A 21,794-nucleotide genomic window follows, 5' to 3' on the forward strand; every position below is an offset into this window, starting at 1 on the left:
CATGGATTCACCCAGGCTCTTCAGCACTGGAGCTCACATGCCAGTTGCCAGCTGCTTCTCTGAAATTCCCTGTTCTGCTCTGCATGTCTTGTTGGCTCCACAAAATAAATCTTCAGAACAGGAATTTCTGCAGGGTTATAAGCTACTGCATCATAAACCTACTACACATGAAGTGTTAAGAATAGCTGAGAGGGAAGGACTGAATATCTCACCCAAATCGTTCATCAATTGTAAACTACTTGTTTCCGACTCTGAGGTATGATACCATGCAATAGTGTATAAATGGCACACTATATAGACTCTCAGCTAAATACCTGCCTGTGCAGAGATGGTATTTGTCCCTGAACAATTCTAGCAACTCCTAGCTCGACAAACTTACAAAGGTCTAGAGATACACTAGCATAGAAAGGTTCTAGACGAGATCCATAATGTTTAGCTCGATGTTACACATTTAGGACCATCCTGTGGCTGATTCAGGGCAAGTATTGAGAACTGATCTAAAAGGTGATCCAATCAATTACAAAAACTGATTTTCCAGCTTTACTGACAATAAAAGAACTGGTGTGGACCAGCTGACAAAAGCAAAGATACATCTTTCCAAGTACAGTGGATGCACATTTTGATTACCACTTGGAGTACTTTATTCTAAACTAAGAGGCAGAAAAGACTTCAAGAACTGAACTTAGTTCTGTTTTTAAAAATTTAAAATCCCTGCTTAAGATCTTTCCACCTCATGCCTCCCCCCCTGTACGTTCTTCTCAATTCTGCCAAGGAACAGAAGTACTGAAATATCCCTCATAAACCATTTCTGCACAAGTAAAGTCTGCAAGTCACATTAGGGAGCTATCAAAGCTGATATTTACTCCTACTGAAACAAATACAGGACTTTCTTACAGTTTGACATGGAGACCTGAGTTTGGGTACTCACTCAAGCTGAAATAGCAAGGACCTGAGCTTCATGTGTCTGCTTTCTCACTCACATCGTCCTAAGCTTTGGGACTAATGGAAAAGAGAAAGGCCAGCTTAGGAGTGTAGCAGCCAACAACCCTTCTTTACTGAAGAAACCAAAATATCTCTAAAGAGACTGAGACATGGTTTGGGGGCAGAATTTCACTTTCATTTTTAGGCAAAATACCACAAACCTGTCTGTCAGTTCAGTGAATATATGAATACAGCTCCAGCAGTCTAAATATGTTATTTCCAGACAGATACTTCTTCCCCATGCTGAGAATATGAAACAGAATGTTAATACAACTACTTACACATAAGATCAAGAGGAACATACATCTTTAGTGAGAGTTCAGATATGCTATGAGGGGAATGATGGATTAAAATCAGTCCATAAATTACTGAACGTCTTGCTGTGTGTTAAAATAGAAATGAGTGGTTTAAAGAATTTTGAGAACTGAGGAGGAGCAACATCAAATAGCCCATGTCTTCATTTTTGCTATGTCTGATGGTAAGGACATCAGCAACTCCCTTTACAGCAAAAGCTGTAAAGCCTTTGTCCCAGTTTAACCAATTGATTAAATATTTAAGAACTGTAGTATAGTTCTCTGATATTAGTCTGCTCTGTAAACTCCATAGCATTTACATACATTGCAGTTATTACATGTAGTTTTTAGACACTGTTTTGCCTGACTGCTCTCAAGATTATTACAAAATAGTAAACTGTAACCAAATAATTCTACATTTGGAGATACAGTTATATGAAGTATTATAATGTAGAAGTCAAGAGACAAATTTAAATGATGCATCTTTGTAAAACAGTTCTGGATCTTTCACTACTACCTCACTCTTAGTACTTTCCATTTTCTTTGTACATATAGAATCATAGAATTATTTGGGTTGGAAGAGACCTTAAGGATTGTCCAACAATGTGGCAACAAGAAAAAAATCATTATTATTGTTGTTCCTGTTACCATAATCAATAACGTTGAAATAAATTATATTAAGGACAAATCCACTGTCACATTCCATTTTCAATTAAGAACATGTAAGGAATCCAGGAATATCACATTGGTTATAAACCTTGAGTTTTCCTTCCTCAAGGCTTTTGGAGACAAAGAATTCATGCTAGCAGCCCATTACCCATGTCTGGACAACCTGTGCTTGCCTCCTCCAACTACAACTCCTCAATCATCTGCTTTCCTTCTCCCTACCTCCCTATTAAGTCTTGAAACTTTGATGGAAAGGTTCCATCCTAATTGTGCAGATCTTACATACTGGTGCCAAGTCAGAATAGGTTCAAATGCAAGGCTTTATTGACATTCAGAACTTGGTTTCCTACAGATGGATATCTGAGCCCTTGAGGAAATCAGCACCAAAAGTGCCTAGATCCCCAGTACTGTTGAGTAATTCCTGTTCTCATGGAAATCCTGGGTAACTGCAGTGTAATTCAGCATCTTAATTTCTATATCGATTCCACATACTTAATTTTAGTCACAGAGCTTTTGAAACCATTAATCCATAAAGAGGGGAAAAGGAGGTGAGAGGCATGGAAGGCAAACAGTTGATTTCCTTGCCTGGTGACATATTCTTCACCAAAACCATAGGAAAGAACCTCTAAACTACTTATGAAAACTATCCTTTGTTTTATTTTCACTCCTCCTTTCCCCTATTCTCTATTCAAACAAGTTTTGCAATCTTTCCTGAAGCATGACAAAGGTGACAGCACAGAGCAGCATTTTGGGGACCAGGGTTTACCATTCAGAAGCACAAACTGTCAGCAGGGAAGTCTGGCTGTGTAAGCCACATCCTTCTCTACACTCATATTCATCTAAAGCACACTACCAACTTTCCAGTGAGCAGAAATCTGTGATAACACATTACTAAGCAAAATTCAGGCAGGATTGGGCAGGCAGTTGTCTGTTGCCAGTCCATAAATGTTTTTTTATGACAAACATTCTGACTGCTGGTATGTAGTAAGACAAGCTGCCCTTATTATACAATAAGTCTTTTTATAGAAGATGGTAATTTTTCCAGTGCTCCCACTCCTTAAGGCTTTATGAACACAACCACTCACTTCCAAAAGCACAAGTGATTGCAGAAGCTGTGTTCTTAATGTAGGTATTAACTGATTGCTAGAGTTTGGCTATTCTAATTGTCTGAGAATATATGCTAGGTGTCCAAAACAGGATCCAACCCTCCCAGACAGGTGGTGTTAGACCACACAGACATGAAGTCTTTCTTAGAATGCTTTGTTATAAGCTGCTTCCCTAGAACAGACCCAGCCTCAGAAGAGTAGTGCTGGTTTGATCCCACCCCACTGAAGTAACACAGGAATTGTGATTTCCACAGCAGAGGAATATTATTCCTTTGCAGTCTTTATTTCAGAGCTGCAGAAAGTTATCACATGATTTGCAAGCCCTGGGTGTCCTATCTTGCTGCAGTGCTCTCGCTAGTCTGAGAAACAGCTTTTGTGGCATTGATGTAGGGGAAGGATTGTGGCTGGGCAATTGCACAGCATCCCTCTTTACTGAAGCCTGCAGCACTGTGGGAATGAGCTGATTTTCTGGCCCAACAGCAGCATGGAAGAATGAACCCTCTGCAACTGCCTCATTGACCATCCAAACCGCTGTTTCCTTGGGCCCAGTGGATGTACTGAAAAAAACATCTGAGTCTTGTGCATCTTGGTTTCTGCCAGCTATTTTTAATTTATTCTGCACCTCCTGACCTATGTGGGCATGTGTGCACAGCACTCTTCTCTTCATTGATATTTTAATTTCTATTTTTCTCTTCTGTAATGAAAGACCTCTTGCAATGTCTATCCTGAAATATGCCAAAGGTGACAGCACGTCACTTGCCCTTACGATCCATATCTTAAGGGAAAGTAGGATACTGATTCCAGTCAAATTCCAGTTAAATGAAGAGGAAGAGGCTGGACTTTTTGTGGCACAGGACTCTCTGCAGAGTAACGGGAAGCGTTTTTCAGACCACAAGGTGGAGCAGTAGATCCTCACAGGTCTGGGGAGATCCCCACCTGATAATTGATGTCACAACATTTATAGGAAAAAAAAAATCTCTTTCATGGTGGCTCATTACTTCTAAATACTGAGCTGTCCAGTAATAAAAAAATATTATTAGCAGACTGTTCTTGGATTTCTCACTTTATTTTATTTATTAGGATATTATAGGAGTGGCAGCTTTTAGTGGTGCCTAATTCACTGACCTCACTTGTCAGCATGGCCACAATGACAACAAGGACACAATCTGTTGACAACAAGAGGTTAGCTCTGAACACACCTATTTTAAAGAGAGTGCAACAATAAAACAGAGATACAGCCTCTTCTCCCCAGGGATTGATACAGGAGGAAACAATTTCTCAAATCCTAAATTTAGAAGGTGCTCCAAATGCCCTCAAAAGATTCGCCTTTGGGGAAAAAACCAAGCTCCACACAGACTTTCATGGATAAAATTGAAAAGATTTCTTTTTTCTTCTTCAATGTTAATGTAACCCACATCAGGAGGTCTCAGCATCTTTCCTTCTTGGCAGAGGAATCCTTATTTCACAACACAGTAATTTCACAATTAAGTATATTGTACTTACTATGATATTAGAGAGTTCAAGGCCAAATGTTACCAAAACATTGAGTTGCAGCTCAGAAGCCACTCTCAGAAGTGGCTTGACTCTTCATCTGCATGCAGGGCTGTGTTGCCTACTGATGTGCAGTAAGACTGATGCTTGAAGAAACCTCCCAAGCTCCTGCCCTCAAACTAAGGGGAGATCAGAGCTGTACAAGGCAGCTTAGTTCTACAGTTTACCACAAAACTTATGAATAGTTTGTGCTGTGCAGTGCTTTGTCTCCTTTCAGACGAGAAATTCAGATATGTAAATGAGATTATGAGACAGGTGTTGATGAGATCAAAGACAGTCCAGGACTTTGTTTTGGGGAAGAGTTTGATCATTTGCTTCTTTTCTGCTGTTTGTTTCTCATGTATGTATGGCTGTACAGCCTTAGTTAAAATCAATAGATTCTAAACCACATGGGAGGAATCCTGACCCAGCTGAAGTCAATGGGTGATTTTTTTCCATTGACGTCACCAGAGCCAGGATTTAAACCCAAATAACAGACGTCTCTCTTAAGGACTCCTAAGTAGACAGAATTTCTAGACTAAGAATTATGTGAGAAGAAAAAACAGTAAAGTAATAAAAAACTATTCAGACTAAACTGATACACAAAACTTCCGCCAAGTAGTAACTGATATTCACTCAGTACAACAGCTCAGTACTTTACCTAAAAAGCAAACTGTCAGGATTACATAGATGATGGTGATTATTACACAAAATAGGTTTACTCTGTGAGAGTTAGACTATGACCTCAGCATTCTCCTATGCTGGGCTCAAGAAATAAAAAAAGTTCTATTTTAAGAAGTGCCTTTTACTCTCACAGTTTTATAGGGACAGATGATTAAGGCGAGAATCTCTTTCTAGCTTTCAAAGCTGAAAAGAAAAGCTGGGGAAGTACAAAGTAAATTCAAAACTAAAAGCAGGCAGGCAAATAAAAGGATTGTAGTAGAAGATCATGCATTTTAAAGTATTCTGGGACCTACTTCATGGTTTTTGAACTTTTGAAATTGGTGGCTATAAGAATACAGTTCCTCTCTGGCATAAGTTACTGTCTTGAATTTACCCTAACAGAAATAGCCAGAAACCAGCTACCAGGGTCTTCCTAAACAGCCAGTTAATCCTTCATTGACTCATACAAAAGCTGATGACAAAAACACTGTGTTTGACCCTACATTATGAGATTTTGAGATCTTCAAGACCACCTATATGTTTCTTACTAAATACCATTTTACAGTCATGATGTATTATGTGTTTAAAGTGGTTTAGAAATACAAAAATAAAAAATCGCTGTGTGACAAGTTGAAAATACCAGACTCAGCCACAATGATTTATCATAAGGTCTGAGTAATCAGTGAACAAAACTGCCCTGCAATCTGCCCAGGCAAAAATTTGCACTGTGATGAAACAAGAAGGATTTTGCTTCAAACTGTTAATAGGCCTCTGCTTCATCTTGGCAGGGAGCTATGATGGGCCCTGGGGTAATTTTCACATTCTTCCATGGCACATCAAGCTAGGAGTCCCTGTGCAGAATGGCAGTGACAAAGCATGTACTGGACAGCTTGGACTGAGGGGAAAATTACATTGCTTGAAGCCTATTTGGAAAACAGTCCACTAAGAACAAACATAAGGCTCAAGTTGCAAACTTAAAGAAAAACTTTTGTCTTCTTAATTTCCACAGAAGAAGCTGAGTAGTCTAAATGAGACTCAGTTCACCCCTTCACGCAAATTGATGTCGAGAGAAGTAGTTCTTACAGTCCTCCTGCTGCAGGGGGGATGATAAGGAGACATTTCACTTTGTGCTCACAATGCCCAAATTCTCAGACCCCACCTAATGGCTGGCACACAGAATATTACCAGCACTACCCTGTGCCAAATACTGATTTTTCCCAAAAGGAAAAGTTTTCTGTGAAAAACTTGGTGACAGTTTTTGTGAAATTCCTGTGTTCAGTGCTAACAGAAAGGTAAAAAGTAAAGAATCTACACCCACTTGGAAATTACCATTGCCCAGGCCTTCCAAAATATCAGCACAATCCAACAGTAACCATAATCTTTGATAAGAGTGCAATTTCAATTTTTCTAGGCAATTATGCAAACGGTAGCCATGACTGTAATGGTAAATTTGCCAATATCATTGTTAACAGCACCACACACAGCCATTAAAGTTTACAAATGAATTAAAATGGTGCAGCACTTGTCTTCTATAAGAAAATATTCTTTATGACTAGATAACCTACTATTCATTTCAAATATGTCTGATATCTGTACATTGTAATTTAGAAAGCATATCTAAGAAATATCAGAAAACTGCACATAGTGGGTTTTAAGAAAACATGGAGAATGGCTTTATAGTGTATGTAACTTTTTGCTTCTGCTGTAAATCCCTGTTTAAACCTGCAGTATATGTAATTTACAGTACAGCTACTCTGCGCCCTTTAGGGGAGTCAGAAAGAACATTCATCCTGCAGGTTTCATTTCTAATGACTGAGAGTAAAACTTAGATCTACTAGAATTCTTAGAGATAGGAATGTTGACTGTCTCACACTTCCATAATAGAAATAACCCTTTACTGAGAGGAATAATTTAGGGGATTCTGTTAGGCAAGAGTTTGTAAGGATTAAGATAGTACAGAAAGTGTAACACCAATAAAAATAAAACTCTAATGAAGACTGGAAGGAAAATGAGTGTTTTGCTTTAGTCTTTGAGCCCAAACATTGAAGTCACAACTTAGAACTGGATTAAACACTAAATGGTGTAAGCCAAGTTTTTAAGAGTATCACAGATTGTTGTGCTTGATTCTTCTTTAGCAGAATGTCAAGGCATTTTCCTCCTATTGGTTTGTACATTAATCTTCTTGAAAGCTGCTTGGCACTTGTCTGCAGCTGATTTAAGATGTCTTGGGCACTTTGTTTTACCCTGGCACAGTTATGAATCTCATGCTGCCTAAAATGGGTACTGCATCCTCCCCAGAGGGTGCTTAACTTGGAGGCTGCTGGCTGGTTTTTATTTTGACAACGTGCAAAAGAAAAGCAGCCTTTAAGAGCAACACCCTCCATCCCAGATTGCTGAAAACCAGGAACTGCCCTGCTACATGCACAGCACAAAGCACATTTCACACAGGGGCAATCCTGAGAGTGTTAGAGAGAATACAAAGCAAGGACCAACTAATACTGCCTAAATGAGGGGCTCAACTTCAGAGGACTCATCCCAGGCTCTTTTTTATTAAGGTGGAAAAACATTTCAGGGATATAAACTTGGCCTTCCTGACACATGAAAAGCACAGCAGGTATCACAACTTAATGTAGGTACCAAAATTGACTGCACAGCCCTTCAACCTGCCAACACCAAAAAGTACCTGCAGGGTGGAAATTTCAGATAGAAAAGCAGATATCACTATTCCACTGTTATTAATTAGTTTTGTTCACTCCATCTCTATAGATTATAAAAAGAAGCACAACACTTGATTCAAAACCAAAACACAAACAAAATAAAAAGCCCCAAAACAAAACAACACAAGACCAAAAAACCCTCCAAAACAAAACAACCAAATAGCAAAGGATCTGTCTAGTATCTTCCAATCAGGTATGTAGGTTTTTCTGGTCTATGCTAGACAAGTTAGATCAAAGTATCTCACAAGCCATTCTGGCATCAAATTCAGATTAATCCATGAATTTTGAAAACATTCATTTTAGTTTACAGCTGACTGAGGAAAAGAAAACCCAACACAAATGAACACACAAGATCTCTGAGAAGATGAGAAAACTATGACTAACAGTCTATATCTGAACCAAAGTAGAACTGTAGTTGCCAAAATCTCCCTGGCACCAACTCTCTCTATATTTAAGAGACAGTTAAGCTGATGAAGTAGTATTTCCTTTTGTGTACATGATGATGCTCCACATATCACAGAAAATATCTTGTCAGTACTTAACAGTTCAAGGAAAACTTATCACATGAGGTTATGCTGTTATAGATCTTGTGCTGGAATCTAGGAAAATCTGCTTATCTTGATCCACAAGCTCACAGAAGATACCTTCTGATATCTTAATTCAAAAGTATTTTTATCCGTGGATGTTCTGCCACCAATAAATCAGAGTACATTTTGACAGGCACCTTGCTCTTGTACATCTGAAGTACAGCCTACATCTCACCTGGGTGGTTTTGTTGATGTGCAATTGCAGGTGACTATATCCTTGTGTCACCCCTAATAGCTGCAAGGTTGGAGAAAAAAGCACTAATAGAACGTTCCTATTAATCAAATGCAAGAATAGTATTTTCCCCTCTTAATTTTTTCTCTCTTAAGCTTGCAGTCATGTCTGCTGTGAAGCAGCTGTGTCTTCAGGGAGGCATCTGCATGCTGACCCGGTAGTCCAGTAGTACACATCTCCCCTGACTAGGACCTTCTGGTTTTGGTCCCAATGGTGTTATCTGTACAGAAAAGGATACTACCACTCCTACAACCCTTGTTCTATTGAGCATTAGCAACAGGGATGGCATAAATAACAGAACAATCTACAAGCTGGCTCCACAGTCCAGCTCACTTACTCTCTCATTTCTTGTTTAAGCCAGCTAGATAGTTAAAAGAGAAAAAGGCACAAAATCAAGATGGTGGATTTGGGCAGGAAGGTTAGTAGCTAGGCTTTCATATTGTTACAAACTCCAAGTATTTACTTACCGAACTAAAACTCATCTTATTGCTTTGATCTAGAAACAAAAGATCCAACCCCAATAGTACCTCTGCTATAGAGACACAATGTTAAAAGCTATCACTGTAACCCATGAAGCAGATCTTTGGACTTTCTGTGGTCACACTCATGGCAAATGATGGGAATTGCTCTTTTCCTAAGCCAGCCACAGTGAGTGTTGTGAAGGTCAGCAGCAGGAAGCCCCTGCAAATCTCCAGAGCTCCCACTGCCACACTGTCCCTCTTAGATCAACCTGATTTATATTCTCTCATACCCACCATGTCTCTTGTTTTATTCCTTAATTTCCTACCAAAAAACACAGGCCAGAATTCTGTTCTTGTATGTGCCTGCAATTATCTTTAAACTACACATTGTTGTAAATGTGAACATTTCATTAATTTATGTAAATAGGACCTTGGCCAATGACTTGCCTGTTATTTATGAATGAATCATGCTGCTCTGAGTGGCTGGATATATTTAGCTCTCATTAATTTGTTCAAAATAGCTACTAATGGGTTTCTTCAGCTCATGACTCTTGTAACAAAAGGCAAAAGGATGATTGGATTTGCGTGGGGAGGGCCTAGGTAACCCCTTCAGTTACTGATCAGTGACCACCTTCTAAATACACTGCACTTCAAGTTGCTTCAAGTGATTTTAAGGCAGTAGCAGGTTAACAGCTCAAGACAAAAAATGCTTCAGTTGGCCTCAGCCAACAGCGCTGAACCATTTCTGGAAACTATTTGTTTTCACTTTCTTTTGAGTGAAAGGAATGCTGTTAAAATTGTAATTCTGAAAAAATTGAAGGCTCGGAGCCCAAATTGAGAGTAGTAATATAAATAAGCTCAAATCTAGCAAAAATTTCTCAGAGGGAGTAGCTAAATGTAAAGGCTTCAAGAGAAACATGCCACTCACCATGGTATAGATCTGCTGGTTTTATGATTCAGAAATACTTTCCATTAAAAAACGTTGCATACTTGGAAGGTTTTCTTGTATACTTGGAGAATTTTACATGTGTAAAGTGCTGCTGAAGTTTTTATAGTATATCATGCAATCTGTTTTGCAGAAAACATTCTTTTTTACAACTAGAATATCTTGCTAGCTACTGTCAACATCATCACACAGCTGCTCTTATCATCATCTTGTCTTTGACCTGAAGTTCCCTCATGCTCTTTTGTAGCTCTGACATTTCTGTGCTGTACCACACAGACCCTCATTGCTTTTAATCCCAGGCCAGTAAGGTCTCAGTGTTCCACCCCTTCTTCCCAGTTGTCAGCAGCAGGATCCAGCCCCCTCCTTCAGAGGTGCCCTTGGAGGCTGCGCAAGCTTGGTGGCCTTGGTGGTCTGCTGAGGGGCCAGATAACATCCATGTACTAGAAACACCTGCTTTTCCAATTACCATTTCTACCCACGGTGATCTTGTACAATTTAGATGTCAAGAAATCTGCATCAGTGACTTTGTTTTTCATTCACAAGTGTCTGCACAGATCAGAGTTTCTACCCATTTTCCTTGTTGTCCAAGCAAATGTGCTATGTTCTATCAACTATTTGTTGATATTGTTTGGAGTACTATTTATTCTGAATTTAAAAAAAAGTGTTGATCAATGTTAATAGAGATACTAGCTTGTATTTCAGTTCAGCACAGTTGGGAGATCTCTGCTTTTAGACTTTTCCTGCACAAATACTGGAAACAATCCTACTGGAAAATATACTGCCATATTTGCTCAGAGTTTGTTGTTTTAGCAGACACCCCTGCCAGTATAACATTTTGACTAGAAATAACCATGGTAACAAATACAGAAGGCTAACAAGCACAAAGAGTTCAAAATTATTTCAACTACCCCTGTCCTGGCCTACTTCTTGTATGTGCATCAAAAATCCTTTTAGGATAACCACAGCTGTTTAAATTATCTTATTTCAGCCATTAGTAAATTAATGCTTCTTCCCTTCTGGGATTTAAAAGTGAGATGAGACCTCCTGGTAGGACTGAGAAGAATATTTAGAGCTTTTGCTTCCCACCCCTTCGGATGCTGGGAATGCTTATGAAGACAGGAAACACTCTGTGTGGATTCTGGTATACCAAATTTAAGAAGTGGCTTTAGCACTGAATACAGGAATGCAAAATCTGTCTTGTATTTTGTCCTTCATTAATTAAATGCAATAGTTTAAAAAAAAATCTTTCTAAGGTTCCACTTAAAGTTTCACATAGATGGTTGTTGTAGAAGCGGAGGGTTTGACCTAACCTAGTTTTGCATAAGACACAGGTTGTCTTAACCCCATAGTTGCACTGATGCCTTAAAGGGACATGTATGGATCTTGTGAAATCTGTCAGGACAGATGCAGCAGTTCACAACAGTCTGAGGCCAACCTGTGTCTTGCAAGCTGCAAGTGACTCAGTAGAGAGTCAGGTATGGCTCTTGCACCAGAGCTGTACTACAGATGTCAATGACTTCAGCTTTTTAGCTGCAGAAGGAAATTAGGAACCATTAGGGATTGCTGAAACCAGTGCAGCCTTTGGGATGCAGCTGTGTGCTCCCATCGAGGGGAGTGGAATGCCCTCGAGTGCGATCGGCGCGTTCCTGCCAAGGCCGCGATCGCACAGCTCGCCGAGGTAGGGAGGTCTTGGCAGGCTTGAAGGAAGTGTTAGCCAAGCTCTGCTTCCTAAGAGCTCAGCTGTCTGGCCTGTCCAAATGTGACACTGGATTCATGCAGTTAAAGCCCTGCAGTTTCTGTGGCTGGTGGCAGGGGCAGGAGGGACACATGGTGCCACCCTTCCTAACACGCTCTGGCCTCCAGACAGGGCAGGCATTAACAGCAACTGCTCCTGCAGAGGGGGCTGGGCCGGGGCTTCAATCCACACCACTGCATCTAGAGCAACAGGCCCACCAGGACTGCCTTGCCTCTGGCCCACAGGATGTTCACACAAACAGGACTGTAAAATTCTTCCAAACAGCACCTCTTGTTCATGGGACACTGCCCTTAAACAGCCCTAAGACAGAGCCCCTGTGCAGGCCCAGAGTGACACTGGTCAGCTCTCACACAGGCTGTTCACAAGCATTTGCAGACCATTCTATTCTATATCTATTTCTGTTTACAAGAATTTGCAGACCATTCTATTCCATATCTATTTCATGGGGAAATTTGAATTGTATTTTGACCATCATTTATTTTTCTTCGAAGGGGCTGTGATCCCAGAAAGGGTTGAGCGAACACCATGAAAATTGATTCTGGATATTGACAAGGAAAATAAAAGCAAATATAAAGATGCTTACAAAAATACTTGACTTTTTGTTATTTTTTTACCTAACCAGAAGCTGCTAAACAAGAAGTTTCCAGAAGACTCCAAAACATTAAGTCAAACTAATATGACTAAGCACCCTTACTTTGGTATTTATCTCAATTTCAAATTACTTCAATCACTTAGCACCTGAAAAGTAACCCAGCTACGAAGCCCTGCCATACTGTGTAACTGCTCTTTGATGAAAATTACACCACACCTTATTAATCCCTTGCGGGGGCCGGGCGGGGGAAGAAAAAAAAGAAAGAAACCTCCTATAACTAAAGCCTGGAATGACTCGCAGCCAAACAGATGACACTTGAGCAAGTATGCCTAAGTGCAGTACACCTCACAGTTCATTTTGGGATTAGTCATACTTTTAAGAACTGAGTATTTTAAACTGGCATTTAACACGTATGTCCACTACACATCTCCAGATTAATCTTCTCAAATACAAATTTCTCTGAATAGGCATCATGTTTTCCACAGTCTCATGATATTAATCAAACATCACTCCCTGCAAACTCCATACCTTCCAAATACGAGCCAGGTTTGTGAGTCAGCTCCACACACTGTGATATGATCAAAGCAAGACAAGTATGGCACTTCAAAAGCTCACTTGCAGGAAATCTGACAGCAACACCACCTAAAATAATTTTTCCAGATACTAGATATAGTGAAAGCAATATGTAGTATCCCAGACTGATTTTGCTGAGTATGTTTCAACATTGAACTGAGCTCAGAACTGCAGGGTATTAAGCATCTGATGAATACAAATATTTTTTTTTGCACAGTATTCAAACGTACAACAGTTCAACATGGCAATCATAGAAAACAGATTATAAACAACACTAAAATATTAACAAAACCATGTATCACTGATACTGTAGTAGCTTATGGAAATGCAAGCTGCATTTACATTACACTCCCTCATGAAGAAGATTCTTGCCCCCAAAGTGATACAACCAATATATTTCAATTTTTATATGCATTCTCAAAGGTTTAAGCTATTCTTTCTTTCTGTTGATATACTTTGTCTGTTTCATTGCAAGGTTTCAACTTTCAAATGACTAAACTTATGACTGAATGCTGAATACATTGTCCTTACCATTACGTTACAGCATGTTACTTTCAGAAGTAGATTGGTGGTATGACTAAGAGAGCAGTTTGTTTTTCCATTCTGTTCTCCAGTATATAGTCAAAATTCCCTTTCTGAGCAAGCAGGCAAGGCAGCTTGCACCAGTAATATCTGTGAAAGGCAAGCTCAAAAGGTAAAAGAACAACTATTCAGACTTTTAAAAGCATAACAGTAGTTTCAAAGATACTTTTAAAACACTTAATTCATTCTGCTTACTGGCATGTTTTAAAAAGCTACAGTCAAGCTACCAGATTTTTACCTCCTGTAAGTGTATAAATTTAGGAGCAATGCAAATTTACTTCCTTTTACAAAGGAAGTTTTTAAATTACTAAACCAATACAACAGATTTTAAAGGTTTGCAAAAGTTTGTACTACTTGCTATTAGGAGAAATAGTCAAGCTACTGCTGTTTTTCCTTTTGCTGAAAAACTGAACCATGATATTCACAATCGAGTTTCCTTTTCACAGGTAACTCCTAAGGACATTAGTCAGTTATTCAGTGTATGTAATTACTCTGTCAGCTCTCTAGTTATTAAAGCAATCCAATAATGTTTTTCATACAGGCAAGTTTAATATTAATTGAACTTTTCTTGACCAAGCAAGCTGTGCAACGTAATAAAAGCTACCCTTTGCTTGTACCACAATGCAGAGACCAGTCAGAGCCCACAGTTATTAAACATGACACCAGCTATAATTGCTTTATAGTATCACATGTAACCATGCACTGGGGCAATCTCTCTGTGATCTGGATCATATGAAATAGCTAAGGAATTTTCAGGTAGTTTCTGCATTTGGTGAACCTTTGGTATTTCAGCTGGTAATAGTTTTTATGCTACAGCAGCTCACACACCAGGGTTTTCCCAATGGTGACAGATTCTCAGTGACAGTACAGACTCACAGGACAATGCTCAGCCTTGTGAAGTGCTCCAGGGAGGTGCCAGCAGCCCCAGCACTGTCCTGCTGCAGTATCAAGATGGTGTACTGGGGCCAGCAGGAGCCTCCACATCCTCCACAGCAATGGCCATGAACATCTCCAGGTTGGAGAGGGATGTGTTGTCTAACTCATTTCATAACAATAAGGAAATTTATTATAGCAAAATCCAAAATATGCCATGGAAGTCCAAATTCTATATAGTTAGCCAGAAGTAATTAATTTTCAAGCCAGAGGTTCCTGCAGAAACTTCACACAGTGGTTTAAGCTGCACTTACAGGATTTCACATTTTTCTGTTGCTGGATCTGTGCTCCCTTCTGAAAATACTACACTAAAAATAAAACCTAAAAAAATGTTTCATAGTCCCTTTCCCTTTCAGCTATGCAAGTGTGTTCAGTATTTTTTTTTCTTCTTCAGTTAGGGATTACTTTTCAGGGAACATTTTTTTGGTCTTTAAAGCCAAAAAAACAGAGGGGAAACATTAAGGGAAAATAGGAGTTAACAGCCTATAGCTTCTTTCAGGGATTCTGTCTCTGAGACCTTTAAAAAAGCAGAAAAGGGATAAGAATACATGTGTCCTTCCTTCCTGATATTTCCTTTTATTTCCCATAAGCAGTGGTTTCATCTTTTAGCTAGTAAAAGTAAGCAAGAGAGAAAGAAAAATGCAACCAATCCAAAGACTACAATGTCTCTTTACTGTCTTTTCAGGTGCTTTTCTTATTCCCTACATCCTCTTCTTAATCATTGCTGGAATGCCCCTGTTCTATATGGAATTAGCACTGGGACAATATAACAGAGAAGGGGCTGCCACTGTCTGGAAAATCTGTCCAGTTTTCAAAGGTGAGTGTTCCTCTGCTGCCCTGAGCAGCACCTGAGGGTGCCACACAGGTGTGATCACAAACAACCTAAGGATCTCTCATCTTTCACAGACAAGAGTTATTTGGTGACCTTCCCCCAACCCTTGAAGTCTTTGCGTTATCAAAGGTGAAGCACAAAATGGGAAAAGCCACAGAAATCATCTTCAGGGTGATTGCTGGCTGAGTGTAAGAGAGGGCAATGAGCAGGAGCAGCTCAGCCCTGCCCTCCCTTTCCCCTGTATACTGGGGGCTGGGAGGAACTGGGAATCTCTGGGTGGAGGAGGGGATTTGCCAATCCAAATGTTGGAAATACCAAATCCCATCCAGGTTAGTTCAGTCCTGTCTTCCCCATTGACTTCTCCACTCAGGGCATGGAGCTTTCTGTGCAGGAGCCAACATACCCCAGTGGCTACAACAGTAAAATGGAGTTGTGAAGACTGTGGGTTTGGCCACCAGACTTACAACAGCACAGGAGTTTTCTGTGGTATCTCTGTACCTCAGTTTTCCTGTTTGTGAAGTGGGAGCAATGATTCTGATAGTCTTTGTAAAGTGTCTTTCAGATTTAGCAATGAAAAACACTTATTAAAATCTGAACATTATTACTATTGAGTGTTTACCACTAGGATTAACTCTCCAGCATCACTGAATAAAAGGCTGTGGAGTGTTGTTTGTGCACAGCATCATTCTGCAAGGAAAATTAGGTTAGGTGCTTCAGGGTGTTTGGTTTTGATCAGGAAATTATCAATGTGTGAAAGAAGCCACATGTGTTCTGTACATGAAAGGAGTATTTGTTAAGGAACCTCAAGAATTTTTAAGCATTGCTTGCCAGCAAAAAATGTAAGTTCCTTTGTATGTATAACAGACTGTATCTAAAATCTTATGCAAAAGCCTTTTCAACACAGACATATCTGAAATTAAACCAGACAAGCTCAGCTGACCTTAGAACCTTAAAATTCAGATCATGTTCATCCTGGGACTGACAAAAGCTGAGGAGCTTAACAATAGCAATCCAAACTTGATGGATCTGCTGCTTGGATATAGGTTACACTGAGTAAATGTTAGTCTTCTTTCTCAAAATACAGCTTTCCTCTTCAAGCAGTCTAGTGCCACACAATAAGAAAAGTAGAGGGGGTTTTTCCTACCAGTCAAACCCAAAACTCACAGCAAAATCAGCAATGTAACAAAAAATAATAAAATAATGTGCCTCAAAATTTTAAAATTAGTTCCTATAGATTTACCTAGCCCTTCTATAATCCTGTCATGGGAGATAAAATTCATCCCAGCACCCAGGAACCTGAATACCCTCGCTCATTAAAAATTCCTGTGGGTATTATTAATATACTTTTGGATGAGAATGAGGATTTTGAAAACCTAAATGCAAAAATTAGACCTTCAGGATCGCAAAGCATTTGAGCTAAATACCACTGTGCTCAGAGGTATTCTGTGTTGACTTCAGGATTGAAAAAGATTATGAGAAAGGAAAATAGAACTTACTTCATGTATATTCTTGTTGACATTCCAGCTGTGTTTTTAAGTTGACATTTTCAAGGTGGACTAAACATACATTACTGTTGATTTTTAAGTTTCTTATTACAAGAATATAGAATAGCATAAGTTATTTGATTCTCAAAAAGTAATAAGCATTGAGACATTTACACCTCAGTATAAACTCAGTACTTTTAAAGTTTTGACTAAAACCTCTGATAACATGCAAACACACTTTACTGCTAGTGCTTTGGAGTTGTTTCTGGGACAACTCAAATCTCTCACTCAAAGGTAAAGTACACAGTCTCCACAAATTCATAACAGCTTCTCTAAATGAACAGCACTATAGTTCTAATTTTAGCTATGAATATTATTGCTATGAACTCTAAGCACTCTACTTCTAATGAGATGCTATCATAGCACATGCAATTACAAATATACCCTGTAACCTTTGTAACACAGTCTGTTTTCATCTCTGCATTTTTTTCCAGAGTCTATTTTAGACTGTGGGTGTACAGCATTACTTTTAAGAAAATCTAGAAACATAAAAGCAAATTCATTCCTGAACATTCTTAAGATCACAGAGAAGAGCTATTTAAAACACATTTGATCCAGTATTTTTTAGTCTTGATATTAAACATCTCTTGTCCTCCTGGACTGGAGGAATTTCAGAAACACTTTTTTAAACAAGAATCATCTAATTTTAATATTTAATATATTATCCATAGTTAGCGTTTAACATTCACCTTAAGAATTATTCTTTTTGGGAATTCCTGCCTCCTCTCCATTCTATTGATCATGGTGTATCACTAGGTTCAAGTACTAGATTCATTTAAGCACCAAGGATTTGAAAATACTGTTTCATCTTTACTTTCACAATTACTTCCCCATTGTTAGGGAGGAGCAAACTGGTTTACAGATTAAAAGCCTCCTGCAGAGCAAAGAGTAACTTTTGTACATGCAGCAGTCTTTGAACTGCCAACTCCTTCAGGGTCAGCATCTGTTCCTTATGCAAATTTTAAATCTGGATTAATACAGCGTTTGCTACTTCCTCCCTTTATAAAGAAATAAGAAAGCTTAATAATCTCCAACTATTAGGCTCCCAATGCCAAAACTTAAACTGAAGAAAAATGTAAGTAAAGGTTTGCACTTCATTGCTGTGGCAGTACCCACTGTGACAGTGATGACATTGATAAAATAACTGTACTCCCTACCTTTTATATGCAGTACATAAAACTGTATGAGAACAAAGCTGCACACACAGTAAGAATGATTGAGGGCAAAGCAAGATTCCTGAACAATTCTGCCATCCAACTTTTATTGGAGTCCAACATTTGTATCAAATCTTCCTCCCAAACTGTTGGAAAATGTCCATTTTCATGAGGAGGATGTGCACTTTCTGGGGTTCCTTTGCTAAAGAGACCCTCCAGCCATACTTCATGATATGTAAAAATACAAAGCAAACGTTCAAAGCCAAAAGAGAATGCTTACACTCTGAATTCTGTAATCCTGGAGATTACAGAAAAGTAAAAGGGGTTGAATGTCACACACACTTTAGCCCCAACCTGATATTCACCAGGTTTTACTGGCATACCCAAAACCACCTGGAGCACTCAGTGGAGCAGCACAGAGTGCTTCATGCATGGTTTGGAGCCAGTTACATGCTGATGGAAGCCAATCTAGAGAGCAGTAATGGGAAAGAAGCAAGAGAAGGATCAGTGTCTGTTCCAAACTAGTTCAGGGTGGGAACATGAGGCATAGGGAAACTTCATTTAAGTGTCCAGCTTTACTTTTCCAAGAGAAGTTGCCAAGGTCCCTGACGTCACAAAGATGAAGTGAGTTCGCTCCTAACATGGGCTTGCAATCTTCTGCATTGGAAGCAAATCAGCAATGGAGTTGTACAAGGACAAATTTTGACATTGCACTGCTTAACTTCTTTTTCTGACAAACAACTGGATTTGATAGAAGCCAGTCATTTTCCAGAACCATTTCTGTAATTTTTTGTTTAGAGGTCAGGTACATTGTGTCCACATATGTGTATGCAAATGTCAAAAATTCCTTTTTATTGGTGTGAAGGCCTAAAATGAATCTGCAATCATGTATCATTGAGTTTAACTCCAGTGTTTGTGCATACTGTGGCATGTCAAATGCAATGTGTAATCTAGTTTTCCTTTGTCTTTAGGTGTAGGCTATGCAGTGATACTCATAGCTCTTTACGTGGGTTTCTACTACAACGTTATCATAGCTTGGTCTCTGTATTATCTATTTTCATCATTCACATTTGAGCTCCCCTGGACAAACTGCCACAACAGCTGGAACAGCCCAAACTGTACAGATCCAAAACTCTTCAATGCATCAGTGCTTGGCAATGGTACTAAATACTCCAAGTACAAGCTCACTCCTGCAGCTGAATTTTATGAGTAAGTGTTGACCTAACTTCACTATTTATTCAAAATTCTGTGTCTAAGGGAGTTTTCTCTTGAAGGTAAAATAGTTTGTGTCCAGCCTCTAGAGCAAGCATCAGAAGACTAAGGGTAAAATGGAGCTGTGATGTTGGTCTGTATGCCTGGGTGACTGACTTTTGCCTCTGTGATCTTTAGTTTCTCCTGTACTAATGCTGTGCTTGTTACTGAGCAAAATGGGACTGGACAAGACACAAATGTTCCCTATGTGCCACTTTTGCTTGCACCAGCTTTGCTAGGGCAAGGAAACACAGCAATATTCTGACAGAGGTCACTGCATGCCAAATTGAGCTGAATTTAAGGCTTTAAAATAACCATTTGTTCACAGGTTTAGACTGCTGCTCTGCTCACAAAATTTCAGAGCAAGAGCAGACCTCTGTTTGTTCCACTGCTTCAACAGTCCAATGAAGTGAGATAAAACACTGAGCAGGAGGAAAGAGCCAGGTTATAGAAAAACAAGCTTTTATCAATGCCTAAGCAAAAGAGTGTTCTGCAAACTGGGCTGAGACAGGCAAAGGCAGGCTTAAATCAAACAGCTGGAATCAAATGCCAAAAGGTATATAAATTAATAACTGAACTATAAAACAAAGATACCAACCTCTGTATAAATATTTTCATTATGCGCTTATAAGGGAAAATGGGATTTGATTAGGAGAAAGGGAATGAGCATCAAGCTATTGAATCAGCTGTTGAATTAATCTGAATAATGAATCAATTAATATTTTTGTGTTTGAAGTAGAAAGATATTAGGGCACACACCTGCTAAGCAGTTAGTCCAACCTTGTAGAAACAAAGGGAAAACACTGTTTCCATAAATAACCAGCAGGGATCTTGGGGTCTCTGTTTATAGCTCTTTAACATTTGTGGCCCCTGTTTTTCTCTGAAGACAGCAGTGAAAGATCAGTAGTGATACACAAACTGCTGGCAGGGGTTTGGGTAAACGAAACTCAGTGCTTTGAAAACAAGATGGGGGCTTGAGTTCAAAGGAGCTTACTGAAATGGCAAATAATGACAGCTGTGAAATTACTGCCCTTACAATAAAAAGCTTAAGTCTTAGTGAAGTAAAATGCAATCCCTACCTTCCTGCTTTCCCTTTTTATTATTTAAAATGGTTCTGAGCAACTTCTGCTATCACATCATGCTTGGGTAATGATTTTGACTTTGTAGTGGGTGAGGTTGTGGTAGAATCAATTAATGATGTTTTGATTTACTTCCACTGATCTGGGGAACAGCTCAATTAATGATTGTCTGTACACTGAAACTTGAAATAATATGGTCCTTTCCTCATCATGAATAAGATTCAAGGTGCAGTGTTCAGAAGGTAAGAACAAAAAGGGAATTTGACATTTCATTTTGGTTTAATCCCTGGATTTTGCAGCTGTAATTAGGTCACTAGGCTCTGTACTTATTAATGACTAGATTACACTGCAAAAATGAGAAGGGTAACCACTTAACTAAAACATTCTATAACATCTGTTTTCCCAGCTGTAAAAACAGGGAATCACAAGGGGCATTATATTCACTTATCCAGTATTTGGATGAGCTCATCAGGCCCAGCTGTACAGCTCAGGTGTCAACCCAAACTTGTGCAAAGTCTCAGTGTATTCAGATCCAACCTATAAACTAAATCAGAAAACAGCTTCTTTCCTATATCAAATAACCCAATTCATGCTCATGGTCTTCTTACAACAAGGAGATTTGAATCTTTGGATTATAAAGTTTCATATTTTGTGCCAGAGTCACAAAAGGAAATGGGAAGTGATACAGCTTAAACTTGGTTCTCTAGGTTGTACAGTTACATCAGAGCACTCACCCACGAAGTTTTGGCCTCTGGTGGCCAGGCTGAGGGGGAAGCAGGGAGACCAGAAACACCAAACATTTATCTTGCAGTTGGAGAGTGACTGAAAAGAGATACTTCCAAGACAGGGCTCAAGCAGAGAGCTAGTATGAGTATTCTGAAAAGACACAGACACTTCTTTTTTGGACATAATTCCTTCACACTAAGCTGGCCTCACCAAGAATTTAGAGTTGATTATTTCCTAAAGCCCTGTAGCTGCCAGAGCTGACTGCTTCTATCTCCAGCAGCACAGGAATAAACTGTAGGAGGAAGTGGGAGTGCTGTGATGTGACAGTTCATCAAATACTACAAAAAAGGTACCTCAAATTCAGCAGAAATATGCTGGTTGTCACTACTTATATTGAGTGAGAAAAGGGAAAACTTGCAATCTAGGCCAAATCTATCGGCTGTCCAGCATCTGGCTGGGAGGAAAAGCAGAGAGAAACCTCTAAGCATCAGACTTGGAAGAAATCATTTCAAGTTGCAAATTCCATGCCAAGGTAATGACAGGAGAATCTTGAAGAACATATTTGGCTTTTGTTTTCAAGCCTCAAGACC

At 39.3% G+C, this 21,794-nt stretch overlaps 1 protein-coding gene across 1 annotated transcript in view; it reads left to right on the forward strand.

The window, feature by feature from the left end:
• Positions 1-21,794, forward strand: part of SLC6A2 (solute carrier family 6 member 2) — a 55,727-nt gene that overhangs the window by 6,435 nt on the left and 27,498 nt on the right. The window contains exons 2-3 of the mRNA XM_005422793.2: positions 15,304-15,435; positions 19,120-19,357. Of these exons, the coding sequence (XP_005422850.1) occupies positions 15,304-15,435; positions 19,120-19,357 (370 nt within the window). The remainder of the gene's footprint in view (positions 1-15,303; positions 15,436-19,119; positions 19,358-21,794) is intronic.

The sequence above is a fragment of the Geospiza fortis genome, unplaced genomic scaffold (genome assembly GCF_000277835.1).
Source record: "Geospiza fortis unplaced genomic scaffold, GeoFor_1.0 scaffold97, whole genome shotgun sequence".
NCBI lineage: Eukaryota > Metazoa > Chordata > Aves > Passeriformes > Thraupidae > Geospiza > Geospiza fortis.